Raw genomic sequence first — 19,676 nt, forward strand, 5'->3', positions numbered from 1 at the left:
CACATTAAATGCCCACACAAACTCACCAAATGTGCAAGTTCAACTTTTTGTTCCAAGAGACGCAGTTCTGTCTGTTTAGCACGCCTCTCCTCAAACAATTCTCGTCTTTCATTTTCTACCTGCTTTTTCTCTTCTTCTGCCTGCACTTCAAGCTTTTTCTCTATTTCCTTTCGTTTTCGTTGCTGAAGGCAAAATCAACATCAAAAATGGTTTGCTATCACATCAAAAAATTACCAGCAGTAAGTAAGGAAAAGTTGCGTACTGTTAAACCCCAATTCTCCAACATGGAAATGCTTTATGAATACAATCACTCTAGCTCTGTGTGCAGAATCGTGAAACACCAAAAGAATTTGTTTTCTCCTAAAAGCATATACATCTTTTTTTTCCTCTGGCACCATATGGAATATGCTACTTACCAGTATGCATCTGTTCTTGGCATGTAGGGCTGCTGATATTCACATCTTATGCATAGATCGCCGCCTAGTGTTGGGTCCGGATGATTGCACATTGTTGTCCTGGCAGAGTCTTCGAAGTATCACGAAATAGGTGGCTCCTCCCCTGGACTACAGTGCGCATGAGCATCCTCTCCATCCTCAGATTGTTTTTCGCCATTGTGGCAGGGATGGAGTATGATACAGTAAGTGATGTCCATGCTAGAGATTAATACTGAGTGCTACAGCTGCGACAGGCACCGGGGAGGAGGGAGGGCGATATGAATAACAGCAGCCCTACATGCTAATAACAGATGCATACTGGTAAGTAGCATATTCCGTTCGAGGCATGTGGGCTGCTGAATTCACATCTTATGCATAGAATGTATAGCAGTTTCCTCCTAGCGGCGGTTGCCCGTGCCAGCTGCAGCAGTCTGAAAAAGAGTTTGGAGTACAGCCTGCCCTACAGCTGCTTGCTGTTTGGAGTGCACATCTACACAGTAGTGTTTGGTAAAAGTATGTATGGTAATCCATGTGGCTGCCTTACATATGTCTTCTAGAGGAATGTTTCCTAGGAAAGCCATGGATGCCCCTAACTTGCGTGTTGAATGCGCTCTTGGGGGAACTGTTAATGTGCGTTTAGCTTTTTGATAACAGATCTGTATGCACTTAACAATCCATCTGGCTATACCTGCTTTGGAAATGGGGTTGCCTTTGTGCTGTGGCGAGAAGGCAACAAACAGTTGCTTAGTCTTTCTGAAAAGTTGTGTTCTGTCTATATAGTACAGGAGAGCTCTTTTAACGTCTAGGCCCTAGACTCTAGGGTATGTAGAGCTCTTTCTGCCACAGAATCTGGATTAGGGAAGAATACTGGCAGTTCTATAGCTTGATTGATGTGAAACTGGGACACCACCTTTGGCATAAATTTAGGGTTAGTTCGCAGCACTACCCTATTAGCGTGAATCTGTATGAATGGCTCCTGAATAGTTAGGGCTTGCAGCTCACTAACTCTTCTGAGTTATGTAATAACCACCAGAAAAGCCACTTTCCACGTTAGGAATTGTATCTCACAGGAATGTAGCGGTTCAAATGGTGGTCCCATTAGTCTGGTTAGAACCACGTTGAGGTTCCAAACAGGTGAAGGTGGGTGTCTTGGAGGAATGATTCGTTAGAGTCCCTCTAGGAAAGCTTTAATAGCAGGCACTCTGAAAAGTGAAAGGTGCTGCCTGTTCTGAAGATAAGCTGCCACTGCAGCTAAATGTATTCGTATGGAGCTGTAAGCCAGATTGCATCTGTGTAAATGTAAGAGGTAACATATGATGTTTTGAGTAGATGCATCTAGCGGATTTATGCCATTATTGTTACAATAGATGACAAATAGTTTACACTTTGCCGCATAGCATGCCCTGGTGGTAGGCCTTCTTGCCTCCTTGATAATGTTCATACAGTCAGGAGGTAAGTTTAGGTAACCAAACTATGACCACAGGAGCCATATCGCAAGGTTCAACTGTTGCAGAACTGGGTGCTGAATGTCGCCATGGATCTGCGTTAAAAGACTGGGTGTTAATTGTAGCCTTTGATGAGGAACCACGGAAAGTTCTAGGAACGTGGTGTACCATGGTTGTCGCGCCCATGTTGGAGCAACTAGGATCAGCGTCATCGAGTGTTTAGCAGTTTGCGTGCCACTAGTGGTATGAGCGGGGCTGGGGGAAAAGCGTATGCAAACTTGCCGGACCAGTTCATCCATATTGCATTGCCCTGAGACTGCGGATGTGGAAACCTGGCGGCGAAGCTTTGGCATTTTGCGTTTTCCCTTGTGGCGAACAGGTCTATCTCTGGGTGACCCCACCGCTGGAAGTACGGTTGCAGCACTGAGGGATGGATCTCCCACTCGTTCATCTGGTGGCTGTGCCTGCTGAGCAGGTCCACCATCTGGTAGTCTTTGCCTGGGAGGTGTTCCGCCATGAGGAAGATGTTACTCTGAATGGCCCACTTCCACATGCTTTGCGCTAGATGGGACAACTGGAGAGTGTGTCCCCGCCTGCTTCTGTATGTAGTACATGGCAGTCATGTTGTCCGTCCGGATTAACACGACCTTGTTGCACAAATGTACCTTGAACGCCTTTATTGCCATAAAGATTGCCATCAGTTCTAGCAGGTTGATGTGCATCTTCTTTTGCTGTGTCGTCCATAGTCCCTGCACTGTGTAATGTAGGAGATGCGCTCCCCATCCTAGGAGAGATGCGTCCGTCGTCAGCACTATTTGTGGAACAGGCTCCTGGAACGGTCATCCCCTGCAAAGGTTTTGTGGGTTCCACCAATGCAGAGAGTTGTATGCGCGACCGGTTACCAACACTAGGTCTTTCAATTGTCCCGGAGCCTGGTTCCACTGCCGAGCCAAGCACTCCTGAAGCGGACACATGTGTAGTCTTGCGTGAGGGACTATGAAGATGCAGGAGGCCATCATGCCCATCATGCTGGGAGCGAGTGTTGGGGTCTGAATTTCTGAATGAGTAACAGAATGCTGTTGATTCTTGCCGAGTTTGGCTGCGCCTTTGCCGCCAGAGTGTCTATCGTTGCCCCAGGTACTGTTGTACATGGGCGGGCTGAAGAGGAGACTTTGGGTAGTTTAATGAGAACCCGAGGCTGTGTAGGAGGCGAATAGTGCGGGGCACGTGGCTGGCACATTGCTGGGCTGACTTTGCCTGGATGAGCCAGTCGTCCAGATAGGGGTAGACGTGAATATGGTTTCTCCGTAGGTGCGCAGCCACTGTTGCTAGGCACTTGGTAAACAGCCTGGGGGCTGTTACTCCGAAAGCAGTACCTTGAACTGGTAGTGCTGATTTTGGATGGTAAACCGGAGATACTTCCTGTGTGCTGGATGTATTGGTATGTGGAAATACGCATCCTTTAGGTCCAGTGTTGCGAGGAAGTCTCCCTGACTGAGTAATGGTAGGACTTGCTGTAAAGTGAGCATGTGAAAGTGTTCTGACAAGATGTATTGGTTTAGGGGCCTGAGGTCTAGTATTGGCCTGAGAGACCCGTCCTTTTTGGGGATTAAGAAGTACAGAGAGTACACCCCCGTACCCTGTTCCTGTATAGGGACGAGTTCTATGGCCCCTTTTTGCAGCATGCTGCAATAAGTTTATGTGCTCTGCGGACATAGGACGGTATTTTGGGGGTATGTTGGGTGGAGTTGATAATAGCTCTAGACAATAACCATACAGAATAAGTTGTCTCACCTGTCTGTGGTAATGCGTTCCCAGACTGGCAGGAACTGTTGTAATCTGCCCCCGACTGGTGTTACATGGTCTGGGGGCAGCGACAAGGCGTCACTGTTTAGTATTGGCGGAGGATCTGGTGGTGTTATTCCCTCGCCCTCTGCCTTTACTGCTGTTGCCACGGTATCCACCTCTGCTTGTTTTCTTATAGGTGGTTTGCGTGTTCCCTCTGTTATTGGAGCGACGAAAGGAACCTCCTCTGAATTGTTGTGACTGCAAGGCCCCCATGGATTTGGCTGTCTCCGTGTCTTTTTTAATCTTTTCTAAGATTGTGTCCACATCAGGACCAAATAAAAAAAAAACAGGGTTTACAGGCTGATTTAATAATGTGGTTTGAATCTCTTGTTTGAACCCTGAGATGCGCAACCAAGCATGCCTTCTGAGCATGACACTTGTGTTGATTGCCCTGGCCGCAGTGTCTGATACATCTAGCGCACATTTAATGGATGCGTTGGATATCAGTTTCCCTTCCTGTATTAAAGTTTCTGCTCCTTCCTTGTAGGCATCAGGTAAATGTTGTAGCAGTTGCTCTAATGTGTCATAATGTGCCCTATCGTATTTGGCTAATAGGGCCTGTGTGTTGGAAATTCTCCAGATGTTAGCCGCTTGCGCAGCCACCCTTTTTCCAGAAGCTTCTAATACTTTAGACTCTTTGTCTGGAGGGGGAGCATCACCAGTAGTTTGGGAGTTGGCAGGTTTACGAGCATTGGATACCACCAAAGAGTCCAATGGCAGCTGTCCCCGAATGTATATAGGGTCCACAGGCGCCGGTCTGTATTTTCTTTCAATTCTGGGGTTAACAACCCTTGCTCTTGTGGTTTCCTTGAAAATTTCTCCAGCATGTTTTAGGACCCCCTTTAACATTGGCAATGTCTTAACTGATTTCTCTGAAGTGGAGAAAGTGTCAAACAAGAAATCCTCCTCAATTGGGTCAGCAAGCATGTCCACATCATGATTTTGTGCTGCCCTCTCTATTAATGCATTAAACGCTGCTGTATCCTCTGTTGGCTACGTTTTTACAGGGTAAAAAGGAGTATCAGGGAGAGGTTGTGACTCCCCCTGGTCAATAGGGTCTGTCCAGGTTTGAGTCTGGTCCTCTTGATCATCGCCTGCAGGGTAACTATATTGTTCATCATAGTCATACCCCATATCCTCATTAGAGCGTGTGGGTGAGCCTGCAGAAGTGTCCTGGCCATAGTACCTTACAGCTTCAAAATGGACCGGTGATGTTGAAGAATCCCTTACTTCTTTAGTGGGATTTTGTATGATTCCAGAGGATTTTCCGATCTGATCTTTCTTTGATAAACCGTAAGTTTGCCTGTGTCTGCGTCGATATGGAGCTTCGACTGATCATAGGAGGGCTCCTGGTACAGAACATCCTCTTCTAGAGGATGACTCCTTTTCCCAAGTGACACAGATTTGGTCGGTTCGATCCTTGTCTTCGGATCGATCACCTTCGGCCGTGCTGTTGGGGGCAGTCCGAATTTTATCGGCGGCTTTGGGCCTGGTGTCGATATTGGACCGACGGACTTCACCTTGTCGTCGTGCTTTTGGCCTTGCGCAGACTTCGGTGTTTGTTGTGTCGGAGGCACGCTCTTCTTCGTTTCGACTTGCTCCTTAGAGGCGCCTTTGGGTTTCGGCTTGAGGATTTTGCCGAGCTGTTGTTTTTCGACTCTGTGCCTCGGGTCGAGGTCCTTCGGAGACTCGAGTCCTTGGTTTGTGTCACTGTCCGTCGACGCCGACCTCGTCGGTTCGACATACTTGGCTTTAGCGATGGACTCTAGCGCATCAATCTTCGGTTTAGTTAGTGTCTCGATAGCTTTCGGTTTCGCTTTCTGTAGGGCGACTGATGGCTCGTGTGAGATATTCTTAGCCAGGCCCGAGACACGGGACTATAGAATGTTTGTCAAGATCTTGGCTAAGGCCTTTTGGCGATGCCTCGACCTGAGCCTTTGAAAGTTTTTGAGTGTCTTTTTGAGGCCCAGTACCCACTGTTGGGCCTGGTTCATCACTCAAGTCGTCATAGACGGCTCCGATGGGGGACACGTCGTCCCTTAACTCTCCGACGCTTTGTTCTTCATCGACGCGTTCCTCGTCGTCTTCATAGTAGTTGGAGTCGTGCTCCGAACCTGGATCCGACGCTTGTTCCGGATTCTCAGTCTCGACGACCTCATAGTCGTCTTCATCGAAGATATTCACCTGGCTTCGTCATCGTTTGTCTTGCTGCACGTCGGAGCCTAAGCGTCTTCTTCGACCGGAATCGAGCACAAGCTGGACAGTTGTCCTCGTTGTGGTCTGGTGATAAGCACTTGTTGCACACCGGGTGTACATCGATGTGCGGGTATTTAGAGTTACAAAGGGGGGCATCGTTTGAACGGGCTCCGTTCCATCGACGATCGGGCCTCTGGTGTTGAAAAGGCAACGCGGCTCTCTTCGACGTCCTGCTTTGAAAAGAACTGGAACAAGAACTCGGCACCGATAGAGTTAACAATACCGACGACCCCGAAAGCCTTTTGGCCTTATAGAAAAGTTTCCGAACTTGAGTAAAGAAAAATACATCCGAACCCAATGGCGGAAAAAAACAATGTGAGGATGGAGAGGATGCCCATGCGCACTGTAGTCCAGGGGAGAAGCCACCTATCTCGTGATACTTCAAAGACTCTTCCAGGACAACAATGTGCAATCATCCGGACCCAACACTAGGCGGCGATCTATGCATAAGATGTGAATTCAGCAGCCCACATGCCTCGAACATAATGTTATCCAATGGTTAATTAAAAAATAAATGCTAGATATGCAACAAGACATTACACACAAAAAACTGCATTGCATACTAAAGTGCTCAAGATGACAGTGCAACCCAAGAAGCAATTGCTTTGCCAGTTGAAAAGGTGTTATACGTGAAGCTCAAATAAGGCACAGGGATATTAACCAAAGTACACTCCCAAATTCCAGCAAGGACAGCAGGTTGCTCATCAACGGAGACTCAATCGAAAGAGAACTAAGATAACAAATAAGCAACATTTCCTTCTAGGTCTATAACAAAACATCATTGGTTCTTTACAGAGGTTCATGAACATTTAACTGAAAAGCAAGCTTGTAAGCATATCCAACATATACTCTAGCGTGAAACACAAAAACAGAAGACTGGAGAAGAGGTAGACGCATTACAAAAATGCAAACTCAACTACAACTATCACATGAGAGCTTGACCTACATGGGCATCAAATCTGCATTTACAATCAAAGCTGCAGCATCTTACCAAAGTGTGGGTTGATATAATCGTAGCTGCTATACTTCAGCAATCTAAATGTTTCTGATAAGCGCTCTACAAAATAAATAAATAAATAAATAAATAAACAGCTGCTTTTAATCTTGTTGTGGGAGCTAGACTTTCCAGACTGGATCTGGTAATCTTTTAGCAGCAAGCGACTAGCTAGAATACAATACAGCAACCTGCATACAGCTTGGGAATCACGATCCATATGTGAATGGGAGCCTTAAGTGTTTACAGTTACAAATCTTTTGTCTTGCTCGGGTACAAGTGGAAAGTTCTTTAAATACTGAAGGTGTGAAAAGACCTTTCAGCTAGAGATTTAGGGTTTGGAAAAACGTACTTAGTATAATAAAATCTATATTTTTTAAAAACTTTATTTTTCCAGTTTACATAACATGTACCAGAAACAACCCCCCCCCCGCCCCCAATTGGCATCGGCACAACACATGTGCACAATTCGACAACCTCATTATGACACTTAGGGACGTAGGCATCATCTAGTGGGGCAGATACATAACATCGTGAGGTAGCATCAAAGCACAGCACAACTCCCGGTGGTAGATAAACCCTAGCGGTGCCACTCTCCCTCCCCACCAGATCCAGACTCCACTGGCGTTAACAATTCACTTGCCCCGTCAGACTCGCTCTGGGAAGACCACCCCCTCTCCGCCAGTCCCGAGGCACACATGATTCGCCAGGCGAGTAAATCGTCCCGCAGTTTCTCGTCCCTCCGAGTAAGTTGCACATGGGTTTCCTCGGCTAGTGACCACTCTCTCACATCCTTAAGCCAGGTAGACACCTCCGGAGCCCTCTGTCCCATCCAAGTGATCGCCACCTGGCAAGCACCAACATCAATTGTAAAGAGTTTATAGGAGAGTTTCCTTTTCTTGGGCTTGGGGACTAACGCTAAAAAACAATGCAAGGGATTCATTGCTATCTGAAGGCTTGTAGCAGTGACAATGCGATCTACCACCCCCCGCCCAGAAACTCCTGATCAAAGGGCAGTCCCAGGCTAAGTGTAAGAAGCCCGGTCTCCCTGCACTACATCTGTGGCAGCAGCCCCCCCTGTCCCCAGAGATGCGCTTCAGCGAGACCAGTGTCAGGTAGGTGCGGTGTAGGAAATTAAAGTGGATCAATTTGAACCGTGCGTTGCATGAAACCTTGCGCGTGAGGTACCCTATTAGTTTCCGCTGACCCTGTCCCAGCTCAGCACCAAGATCCGCCTCCCATGCCGCCCAAAACGGCAGCACCGGTGGGGTGGAGTCCTGTCTCATAGCTGTGTATAGCAGAGATTAGTCTACGCCCCTGCCACAGGAAAGAAGAATGTTTAAGGTGTGGGTCATTGGTGGTGCGTCCGGGCACTGGGGCCAGGTAACCTTCACCACAGTGGGAGAGGTGTGGCGCCGCGGCCAGGGCGACGGACGCTGGAATCTGGGGACCACGGTTCGATCCCCGGCTCCGGCGGCAGGTTTGCCCAGCACCATGCGACTCTGGGCAATAGCTCGCTTAATCTTCCCGACGGCCCCCAGCGCCTAGAGACCCTTACGGGTGATTGTGCGCTTTACAAATGTGGACTTTACTTTATCCTGCAGTCCCCGATAGTGCAGGTATTACCCTCTCCCAAGGCCAAAAGCCTCCTCCGCCTGCTCATAAGTCAGGAAGGACACGTTGGGGTAGAGATCAGCTAGAACCTCGCACCCCCCCTCCCACCAAGTGTGGAAGGACATGTGTTTCTCCATGGCAACGAAAGGGGCCAGTATCCAGACCGGTAACTCTCTATGGAAGGGCGCCCGCCGCAAGACCCTCTCCAAAAACCGCTGCCATATAGCTGCTGTGTGACGCACAATGTAAGGAAGAGTGTCGTCCGCTCCCCTGCCCTGCATCAGTGCAACCTGTAGCTCCTGTACGTTAGCCCTGCCCGCCAAGAGGCGCGTCTCCCAGTTATCCGCTTCTGCGAACCACCGTTCCGCAGGCTGTAGTTGTGCTGCATAGTAATATAAGTCGAAGCGTGGCGTCTCCAGGCCGCCCTCTTCGTAGCTGCGAATGATAGTGTGGAGTGCTACCCTGCTGCGCAGGCCCGCCCAAAGCAGGGACGTGAGCAGCATGTTGAGAGTGCTAAAGACTCGTGGGGGAAGGGGACAAAGCGTATTCTGGAGGACGTATAGCGTCCTCGGAAGCATTACCATCTTGGCGACGGCCAGCTGCCCCATTAAAGAAAGCGGCAAGGAATTCCAAAAGGACACAGATTGTTGTAGGGTCGTTAGTATCCGATCAATATTCCGGACCAGCAGCTGCGAGTCAGTCGAGGCCAACTGAATTCAGAGATAACGGAATCCCTCCCGTTCCCAGCGCAGCCCGAGGTCTGGCAAATCTTCCAGGGGCATAGTCAAACCCCCGCAAGCGGAAAGATCAAAGACTTACCGCGGTTAATTTTCAGACCCGACGCCTCGCCGAACCAATCCAGGTGACGCAGCAATGTCGGCAACGCCTACCGCGGAGCTGTCAAATAAAACAAAGCGTCATCTGCATATAAAGAGATGACACTCCATGTGTCTCCCACCGTAATACCCCACTGTGCCATTTCCGTTCGGATTCGGACTGCAAAGGGATCTAGGGCCAGGCCAAACAGGACAGGCGAGAGGGGACACCCCTGGCGTGTACCCCGCATCAGTCGCCACTCCTCCGACCGTGCAGCGACAAGTCTCACCCTGGCACGAGGGGCCATATATAGGATGCGAATCAACGACAAAAGTTGGGGCCCAACCCCACTGCCTGGAGGACCTCTAGTAGATACCACCAATCGACCGTATGAAACGCTTTAGCGAGGTCAACCGACACCAGAACCATCTGCTCCACTCTGCCACGTACCTCATGCATAATATGATTCAACCGCCGCAGGTTCATGCCAGTGTTGCATCCTGGAATAAAACCTGCACTGGTCTGCATGGACCAGGTGAGCCATATATGGCGCCAAACGCGTGGCTAGTAGCTTGGACAAGATCTTCACGTCCGTGTTGATCATTGTGATTGGACGATACGACGAAGGGTCCTGTTTGTCCCCCCCGGTTTCAGGATCATACATATTTCCCCGTGTCATACTCAGCAGGAGAATCTCGTGCTCAAACGCCTCGAGGAATACTTGCAAGAGGAGGCAGGAAAGTGTACCGTCGAATGCCTGATAAAATTCCGGAGGATACCATTCACTCCCCGGGGAGTTAGCCAGCGGCAATCGGCCCAATGCAGAACGCACCTCTCCCAGCGTCAGGGCTGCATCTAATTGCTCCCGCGCCGCCTTGGGAAGCGACTGCAGGGTCAAACTGCTCCCGCCGAAGGATCCTGGCCAAGAGGCAACCTGATTTATCGCCCTCCCTGTGAAGGCGCTGTCTAGATTGGCCAAGGGTATATTTGTCGAGCCGATCTAGGATGTCATGAATACGAGACCGAGCATTCTGTTCCTCCCCCTGCTGTAGAGCATCAAGGGCCGTCAAGGTTTGCAAATCCAAAAGACTATCCTCCGCCTCCTCTAAGTCCCAGTGGAGCTGTCTCCGAACCCCATAGGTGAGGCCCATGCACGCCCCTCACTACAGCCTTCAGGGCATCCCATCTAGTGACCAAAGTAAGCTCCCCCCTCCCAGTTGAGGTACACGTAATCGATAAGAGCGGTCTCTATATGACCTTTCCCCACCTGGTCCTGAAGGATATCCGCCGGCAACCTCTCGGTCCGGGGGCAGGAAACCGGAGCCCCCCAGTTCACCACACACGCCACCGGGGAGTGATCAGATAAGAAACAGGCCTGGTGGGTAACCTCAAGTGACATGCTTGCCTCTATATTCGCCACTAGTACTCTATCGAAGCGACTGTGTTGTGAGTGGAGGAAAAACAGGTGTACATCTGGGTCGGGTTTCTCTGGCGCCAAACATCAAGCGCTCCTATATTCTCCATGACTTCCCTAAGCTTCGTTGTCATTCGTGGTTTGTGCCAGCTCGGGGCGGTAACCTATCCAGTGCGGGATCAAGGACACAATTAAAATCCCCTAACCAAAGCACAGGAGCCTCTAGGTCTGGGATCAGGACCTCCTGAAGGGTCTGGAAAAAGACAGGGTCATCTGTGTTGGGTGCGTACGAGTTTAGTATGGTGATGTCCATGCCAGCCAGTTTCGCCCGGAGGAGTAGGTACTTTCCGTGTATGTCCGCTTCCACATATTGGATAGCAAACGGGACCCCAGGTGCCACCCATATCAGGACCCCACTGGCATATGTAGAAAATGAGGAGTGGAACACCTGACACCGCCACTTTTTCCCCAATTTCTGGGCTCCATCATCAGTAAGGAGGGTTTCTTGGAGGCACGCTATGGAAACCCTGTGCCTGCGGAGGAAGGACAGGACCCTATTTCTTTTAGTACATGTGCCCAGCCCCCTCACATTCCAACTCAAAAACGTATACCCCATGTTTGGTGACGTATCCGAACAAGCCATAGTACCCTACCCATGGTGCCTCCCCAATCCCGTGCCAGAAATGTGATACATACGATGCGTGTAACATTTCCCCTCAACAACCTCTCCCAAAACAACCACCACCCCCTCCCACGAGCAATATACTTGCAACAACAAAACATGCCGATATGCCCTTCCCCTGCTGGTGCCAGGACGTGCAAAGCCACCCCATACGCCCAACGGGGCAGAACCACCCAACAGGTAAAAAAAGAAGACTTCCCTCCCCCCACCCAGCTCCCGACACAACCAGCCGTCTCAGCATTGACATGGGGCTCGGACCATCAGGAGTTAGGTATGCGCAACTCACAGAACGGCCGCCCCCCTAGGACCAGTGCCCCCCTCCCCCCCCAATCCAAGTATCCCCAGAATACGCTCCCTATCGTGAGCAAGACCAGCTAGGCCGACCAAAGCTCACAAACCAGAACAAATTCAGAGCACAACCAAATATGCCCTTCAGTGGAGGGCCTCAGAGGCAGTCAGCGAGGCCCCAGCCGCCTCCGGGACCATATCACTGGTGGGCGGGAGTGTGTCCGTAGTGGGCTGCAGAGTGTCCGGGACCAGTACATCATCCCGAGGGGGAGATACCGGAGGCGCAAGAAGGCCGTCGGACCCAGACGACTCCAGGCGGAGGGCCCCATCATCTCCTACCGTGACCCGTTGCCTCTCCTCGCTCCCAGTAGCGTCCGACGAATGCCTGCGTCTGTTACTGCGTCTCCTCGATGGCCGTGTCCCCCATGTATTTCGGGTCCCCCCCCTGTTCGCCCGGCAGGAGGGCATCCCCCCTGATCACGAGCCACTCCCACACCTCCTCCGGGGCTTCAAAGAAATGCGCCTTTCCCTGAGAAATGACCTTTAGTTTAGCAGGATGTAGCAGCATGTACTGTAGGTGCAACTCGCGAAGTTTCTGCTTGACTGCGAGGAAGGATATCCGCTGTTCCTGTACTTGGCGAGTGTGAGAAAGTGCCATCTTTCTTGCCTTGGTATGACCCCACTTTTTTTTCTGAACTGCTGATGTGCTTTGACTGAGTGTGCCCTGGGTCCCTGCCAATCAGGTACCCAGGGCCGGTGTTCCTTCCCTAAAAAGAAAAACTATGCTGAAACAAAATACCCATTTGGCATCTCTGGCCACCTGTCAACCCCTAGTAAATGGTATCCTAGGTACCCAGGGCATGGTGACCAGAGAAGACCCTCGAGGGCTGCAGCACTTATTGTGCCACCCTCAGGGGCCCTGTACCCTGGCACCCACACACTGCCCTTGCAGGCTGAGTGCCTAAGTACAGAACTAAAACTAGAGTCGACATGGCACACTCCCCTGTGTGGCATGCCCACAGAACCCACTGCCCTGGCATTGTTACCCCTCTAGCTGGGTGCCCTATGACAGAGGTGAGGGCACAGGTGCATGAGCCCTGTGCCCCTACAGTACCCTGAGCCATTCCTGGGCACTGTAAGTGCAGTGTTGCCATTTAAGAGTATATGGTGCTGGGAGGTTGTCATTTACGAACTCCACAGCACCATAATGGCTTCACTGAAGACTGACAAGTTTGATACCAAACTTCTCAGCACATTAAACCCGCACTGATGCCAGTGTGGGATTTAATGTAAAATGCACGAGAGGGCATCTTAGAGATGCCCTCCCAAACCCGAACCTACAATCCACGTCTGGGCTGAGTGGCTGTAGAGGCTGCCACACAGCAGACATGTTGCTGGACCCTTGGGTGGAGAGCCCCCGTTCTCCTGGGCCTGAAACAATGGACATCCTGGGCGAGGTGCTATGTCTCCTCCCCCAGGATGGACAGGGGGAAGCCTCAAAGGCATACTGCCTCCGAGAGCTTGTCCATACCATTTTCTGTACCCAGCAACTGGCCCCCACCCGTTCTACCCCCACTCTGGCGGGAAGACTGGTGAGAAAAACTACGTCAAGAAAGAGGGTGTGGGGGAGGAGCCAAGATGGCGATCGGAACAGTCGCATAACCGCCTCGCTCCGAGATCCCTTCCTCCCCGCCACCTATCCTGTCTTTAATCCTGTTCGGGGTGTTCCGAATTTGGTTACCAAGGAAGAGCCTTCACTTACCATCCTTTTTCCGGGGCTCTGGCGTGCAGGGATTTCTGCGTTCTACCCTTGTCACCTTGCTGGCCTTCCCGGCCCTGACGCCGGGGCCTCGAGTGCTGGGTTTGCCCGGAGATGTTCGGAGTGCCGGCGGTCCGGAACCGGTGGAGAGACTCGATGGTGAGAGCCTGAGAGCCGCGGGCCGGAAGCCACGGAGCGGACCCACCCCCGATGGTGGACCACCCCGTATGCCCGATTGCCTGCCGGCCCGAAGAAGAGAAGCCGCGCTGTCCGGCACCCCTCAAGTGAGAAGCCCACTCCTGTTGCTTGACCCGCCTGGGATCCGGTGCTGGGCTCCCCCCGAGTGCTGTGGGGAGCACGCCCGTTCTTCTGGTGACTCCTTTCTCCGCCGAGCGCCATCCGCCGCGGATCGGCTGTGTGCCCCGGGGCCGCCGGTGCTCCTGGTGGACTTGGAGTCGGCTGCGATGATGGAGGTGGGCGATGTGCTCAAGATGGCGGATGCCCCCTCGGAGTTTCTTTCTCCTGGAGACAGGGAAGTTGCTGCATTTGCTCTCTCCGAGCCCCGTTTGATTCGGGCGGCCCCTACTCGGAGTGTTGTCTTGTTTGCCCTGGCTGCTCTGCGGATCGACCTGTCCTTGAAATGCCGAGACTTGGAATTGGGGATCGCCGCCATGGTTGCTTCGCCATTTTGTGACGCAGAGTCGTCTCCCCGAGTTGTAATGGTTGAAACTTCTCCAGCTGCTGTGCTGGGATCTCCGGCAGGGTGTTCGATTCAATGGGATCAAATGGACCCGGTGCCGATGCTGCAGTGTTTCCTATATCCTGATTTCTTTGCTTCGTGCTGGACAGCCCAGAAATTGTGCTTGGCCACATGTATCTTTGAGGTACTTTTGCATTCTGACTGTTGCCGAGCTCTCCTGGTTGCTTCTTGTTGGCCGGGACGGTGTTTTGCGGAGATCCCACTGGCCGTCCCTGACTGGTATGGACCCACTGTATCATGCGGTTCTTTGGCCGTGGCGGGGTCTGGCAGTTCGACTCTTCATAGAAGTGGACAGGGGTGATCGTGCCTGGGTGCCTGTGGGACCTTTTTAAATGGCATCTCCGGGCCTCGTTATTTTGGACAGTTCCTGTGTCTATCCTTGTGTAGGCTTTTCTCAATATCCTCTTCGTCCTCGATTAGTGATCCGTTGTTGCGGGGGGGGTGGTGTTCTATGTTTCGGTCGCTGGCTCCTCTCCTCTCCCTTCCTTCTTTTTCCTCTCCTTTCTCTTTCTTCTTTCTCTTTCTTCGTTATTATTCCCTTTCTCTTTCTTCTATATTTCGGGTGACTCTGGGCGACAGGCACGCTGTTTAGTGGGGTAGGCCGTAGCCATTACAGTGATGTAGGGTGGGGGGGGTGTTTGTTATTTTAGTTTGTTTTCTTCTATGGTCCCTTTTTTGCCTTTTTCTAGGGGGTGGGCTATGTCCCTTTGTTTTATATCCTTTGTTTCGTAAATGTCTGCACTTTCTCCTTTTTCGGGGCGGGAGGGCTGTACATGTGGCGTCCACTTTATTTGTTTGCTGCGATTTGTCCTTTATTTTTGAATCTTTGATGGGCGTGGGATGACTCTGGGCCTTGCCCTACTGTGGTTATCTGATTGCGTGGGGGGCTGTTTCCCTCCCGCCCCCCCCCCTTCTTTCTCTGTATCTGTTGCATGACGCTCTGGTAGACATGGTTGCTGCCTCCTCTATAAAACGTAAAATGAAACCTTTTTTATCCTGGCGCTGACTGTGTAACGACTTTATTCCACGTCTATCCTGTATTCATTCTATCGTACACATTTTGCTTCTTTTTGAATCTCCTGATTTTGCGGCCGGCCCTCGTGGTTGTAGGCCTGCGCTTGTAATAATACGTATCCTTCAATAAAGGTTTAAAAAAAAAAAAAAAAAAAAAAAAAAAAAAAAAAGAGGGTGTGCGGGGGGGCGTGGCTAAGAGCCGATCATGGCGGACGTGTAGTTTTTGAGCTCCGTCCGTAGCCCACGATACCTGCTGTTAATCCTTCTCCCTGATCTCGCCACCCACCAGAAATCCACCCCAGGTGCCACCGCTGACACTGGTGAGGCAGCGACGACCGGCAGCTGCCTTCCGACGCTGCCCGGAACGGAGTGCTGACGCGTTGGCTACCTGGGCCTGCGCCGGCAAGCGGAACCATGACCTCGATTTACAGCACACCGGCCCTGCAGCGGACGGCCGGCGCGACGCTACGTGCCTGCTGGAGGTACTTGACGGTGCGGGATGCGACTGCACGCCTGGCTCCCTGTCTTTACTACCATGATCTTGGGGCCCCTCCTCTGAATCACCTGCAGGGACCACCTTCGATCCACCGGCTCTGGCCCGCATTGCCGGCGAACTCGGACCGGCATACCGGCGCGCCCCACCACGGCGAGGCCTGCGCACCCCTGAGGCCTGACACTCTGCACGACGGCTACATGGTGCTGGGAGGCTGCCGAGGTGCCCTGAGACCTGCTGGGTCGACCTGGGGGTGGACGGCCACTACGCGACAGGGCCCGACTCCGCGTCTCCACTGAGGGACGCCATTTTGCTTCGCCTCCCGGGCCGCCAGACCGCCACACCATCTACGAGTGGGGTTGCCAGGCGCGGCGCCCAGAGGTACGAACTCTGTACAGCGGCAGGAGAGGCGCACCGGGGCCCTTATAGGGTTCGTGGGCACGTATAGGAGTTAGCGGACCCCGGCGACACCCTGGGTCGAGACGCAGGGGCGAGGTCACCGCGCCCTGAAACACCACTACGGGGGCTGCTGCGCACTATTACCGAGGGCCCTTCCTACTGCCCTCCGGCGCGACGAACCAGCCTGCACAGACTCACGCTGCTCAAACTTGCGCCACTGTGGTGCATTCGACACCTGGCATAGCGCACCAGCACCCACCCAGAGCGCTGCACTTGTCATAGCGCCAGCGAGCTCCTTCGCTTTTCACAAGTGCCTACGCTATTGGTACTCCATCTCCTCGCGGCCCACCTGCAGCGAGGACAGCCCTGACCCCCCGACATTGTGGACCTGCTGGGTCGACAAGAGGGCGGACGGCGACAACGCGACAGGGCCCGGCTCCGCGTCTCCATCGAGGGACGCCATCTTGCTTTGCCTCCCGGGACGCCAGACCACCACACCGTCAACGAGAGGGGATATCAGGCGCGGCGCCCAGAGGTACGGCCTGTATGCAGTGGCAGATGAGGCTCGCCGAGGCACTCGCTGAGTCCGTAGGCACACACAGGAGCTAACGGACCCCGGAGCCTCCCTGGGTTGAGACACAGGGGGTGTAGTCGCTGCGCCCTGAAACACCACTGCGGGGACTGCTGCGCACTATTGCCAAGGGCCCCTCACGCTGCCTTCGGCGTGACGAACCAGCCTGCACCGACTTACGCTGCTCCAACTTGCGCCACTGTGTCGCAGTCGACACTCGGCATAGTGCACCAACGCCCTCCCAGGGCGCTACACTTGTCATATAACCGGCAAGCTCCTTCACTCCTCACGAGTACCTGCAACGTTGGTACCCCATCTTCTCGTGGCCCCCCTGCTGCGAGACCAGCCCGCTCCCACGACATTCTACAACGCTACGTCGCAGGGGCTGTATCGGGTGTGAATGCCAACTGCAGCGGCGCCCTGCACACCAGATCTATGGGCAGACACAGGGGCAAAGCACCGGACCAGGGAACATCGACAGACATGCAGTCCACCGGTTCGGAAGACCCGCTGGCCTCCTCCAACGTAGACGTTATCCCGCCGACCGGGAAAGGATCGCAGGACGCCAAATTAGACCTCATCCTGAACGAAATTAGGGCCACGAGGGAAGCGCTGGAATCGCGCAGAGACAACATGGCAACGGGCCTCTCCCTGCTCCGAGCAGATCACAACAAACTTGCTGAGAGGGTGTCGGAGCAGAAGATAGCACTTAATGACCTGATACCACAGCAGACGGAACACTCAACAAAGCTCGAGGGCATGGAAAAACAACTCAAACAACTTTGGGAAAAGGTGGATGATGCGGAAGGGAGGGCCCAGCGCAACAACGTCCGCATCTTGGGCATTCCGGAGAGCAGCGAGGGGAGGAACCGTACCCAATTTGTGGAAGACTGGCTCAAACAGATGGTAGGCCCAGAAGATCTGACTGCCCTCTACAGTGTGGAACGGGCGCACAGGATGCCTTCCAAACCGCCACAGCCAGGGGCGCCTCCGCGTCCATTGATCGCCCGTCTCCTCAACTACAAGGATCGGGACACAGTCCTGCGTTCAGCCCGGGAGAAAGCACCAATCCGTTATGAGGACAAGACAGTGTCGGTGTACCCAGACTTTACACCGACGGTACAACGCGCCCGGTCCACCTTCCTGGGGGTAAAACGCAAACTCCGCGAGCGGGAGTTTAAGTATGCCCTCCTGTTTCCCGCCCGTCTCAAGATTCTACATGGCAACAAATCACACTTTTTTGACTCACCGGAGGAAGCGGAGGAATGGATGGAAGTGACGCTCACGCCGACAACCTCACAGGACCCATTTGCCGAGGGTGGAAACAGCGGTCATCGTACCCGGCCAGACCGGCGACGCCCTACTACTGACACTGGCCAATCCCCCTCAACTCGGAACTCCCCGACTAGACAAGAAACGGCGACTGGCTTGGAGGGGCAACCGGAGGTGGTGGAACTAACAGAGGAAGCCCTGGCTGCTCATGACGCGGGCACAGCGAGAGACATCGCCAGCGTATCGGGCACACGCACAGAGGTCTCAGGATCGGCGGACAGCCTGCAGCTCTTCCCCAAGATTACGGCGCAAATGGCTGCGGAATTCTGACACCAACGCTTTGAACACTAACTGGGTGGTAACGTATGACCTGTATGCCTGTTGTGGTTGGCCACACACGGAAGGGTGGCCTGAAGGGCTAAAACCTGCTTAGGGCTTGCTATGCCACCGAGGCCTAGCGCTGATCGGATTCGAATTGACTGCACCCCCCATCATATGAACATAGTTATGTTTGATTGTCACCCATGTTGGGTACCGAGGTTTGGACTCCCGGTCTGTTTATCTGGGGACCTCATTGTTCAGGGGTTAACTGTTTATTTGGCACTCTCCCTCTTCTATAGGGTACACTTGAAATGCTCACCCACGAGCGCAACATTGACACAGTATACGATCAGTCATGGGGCCACTTAATGTTTACACCTTGTGCACCTGGAATGTGAGGGGCATGGGCTCGGTCTACAAAAGACATAGAATACTGGCACAACTCAACCGTAGGGGGGGTCATGATAGCTTGCCTCCAAGAGACACATTTGAACACTGCGGAGACTTCGAAACTGTCCAAGAAATGGAAGGGCCAACTCTTTGCCACGTCCTACTCTGCATTTTCAAGGGGGGCAGCTATCTGGCTTCGCAATTCTGTGCCCTTTCAACCCATGGAGCAGAGAATTGATAGAGAGGGGAGATATGTATTTGTGAAGGGTATGCTGGATGGGGCCGCTGTTGTACTCTGATGTGTTTATGCACCTAATTCAGGACAATCAGACTTTTTAACCAGTCTTAATGGTGTGTTAATAGATTGGGCAGGATGTCATTGGATTATTGGGGGGGATTTTAATGCTGTGCTGGATGTTACATTGGACAGATCACACCCACCACTACACGCCACAGACAGCAGGAAACAGGCGGCTGCGCTGACACAATGGGCAGATGGGTGGGACCTGACGGATGCTTGGCGTAATAAACACCTATCTGACAAGGAGTACACTTTCTTTTCTCCACCACACCAACTGCACACCAGAATAGACCGAGTGTTCTGCTCCCGCCCTCTGTTGGAGACAGTCATCACAGCACAGCATATGGGGAAGACGCTTTCAGACCACAACCCTGTAGAACCGACGATACAATGGGGTAGAGTGCTGACGCCAATCCCGACATGGCGATTGCTTGTGGAACTCCTAGAGGACGCAGTCTTCAAATCATCAGTAGCGTCCGCCATAGAGACCTACTTTACTACTAATGCTGATACTGCTAGCTCCAGACAAATAGAGTGGGACGCGTTTAAGACATACATAAGAGGGGAGGCGATGGCCACCCGGGTGGGTATGAAAAGGGAGGTGA

General features: G+C 52.5%; 1 protein-coding gene across 1 annotated transcript in view; it reads right to left on the reverse strand.

Annotated features, from left to right (window-relative positions):
- PNN (pinin, desmosome associated protein) overlaps nt 1-19,676 on the reverse strand; it is a 168,906-nt gene that overhangs the window by 60,228 nt on the left and 89,002 nt on the right. The window contains exon 7 of the mRNA XM_078659762.1: nt 27-182. Within this exon, the coding sequence (XP_078515888.1) occupies nt 27-182 (156 nt within the window). The remainder of the gene's footprint in view (nt 1-26; nt 183-19,676) is intronic.

Source organism: Lissotriton helveticus, chromosome 9 (genome assembly GCF_964261635.1).
Source record: "Lissotriton helveticus chromosome 9, aLisHel1.1, whole genome shotgun sequence".
NCBI lineage: Eukaryota > Metazoa > Chordata > Amphibia > Caudata > Salamandridae > Lissotriton > Lissotriton helveticus.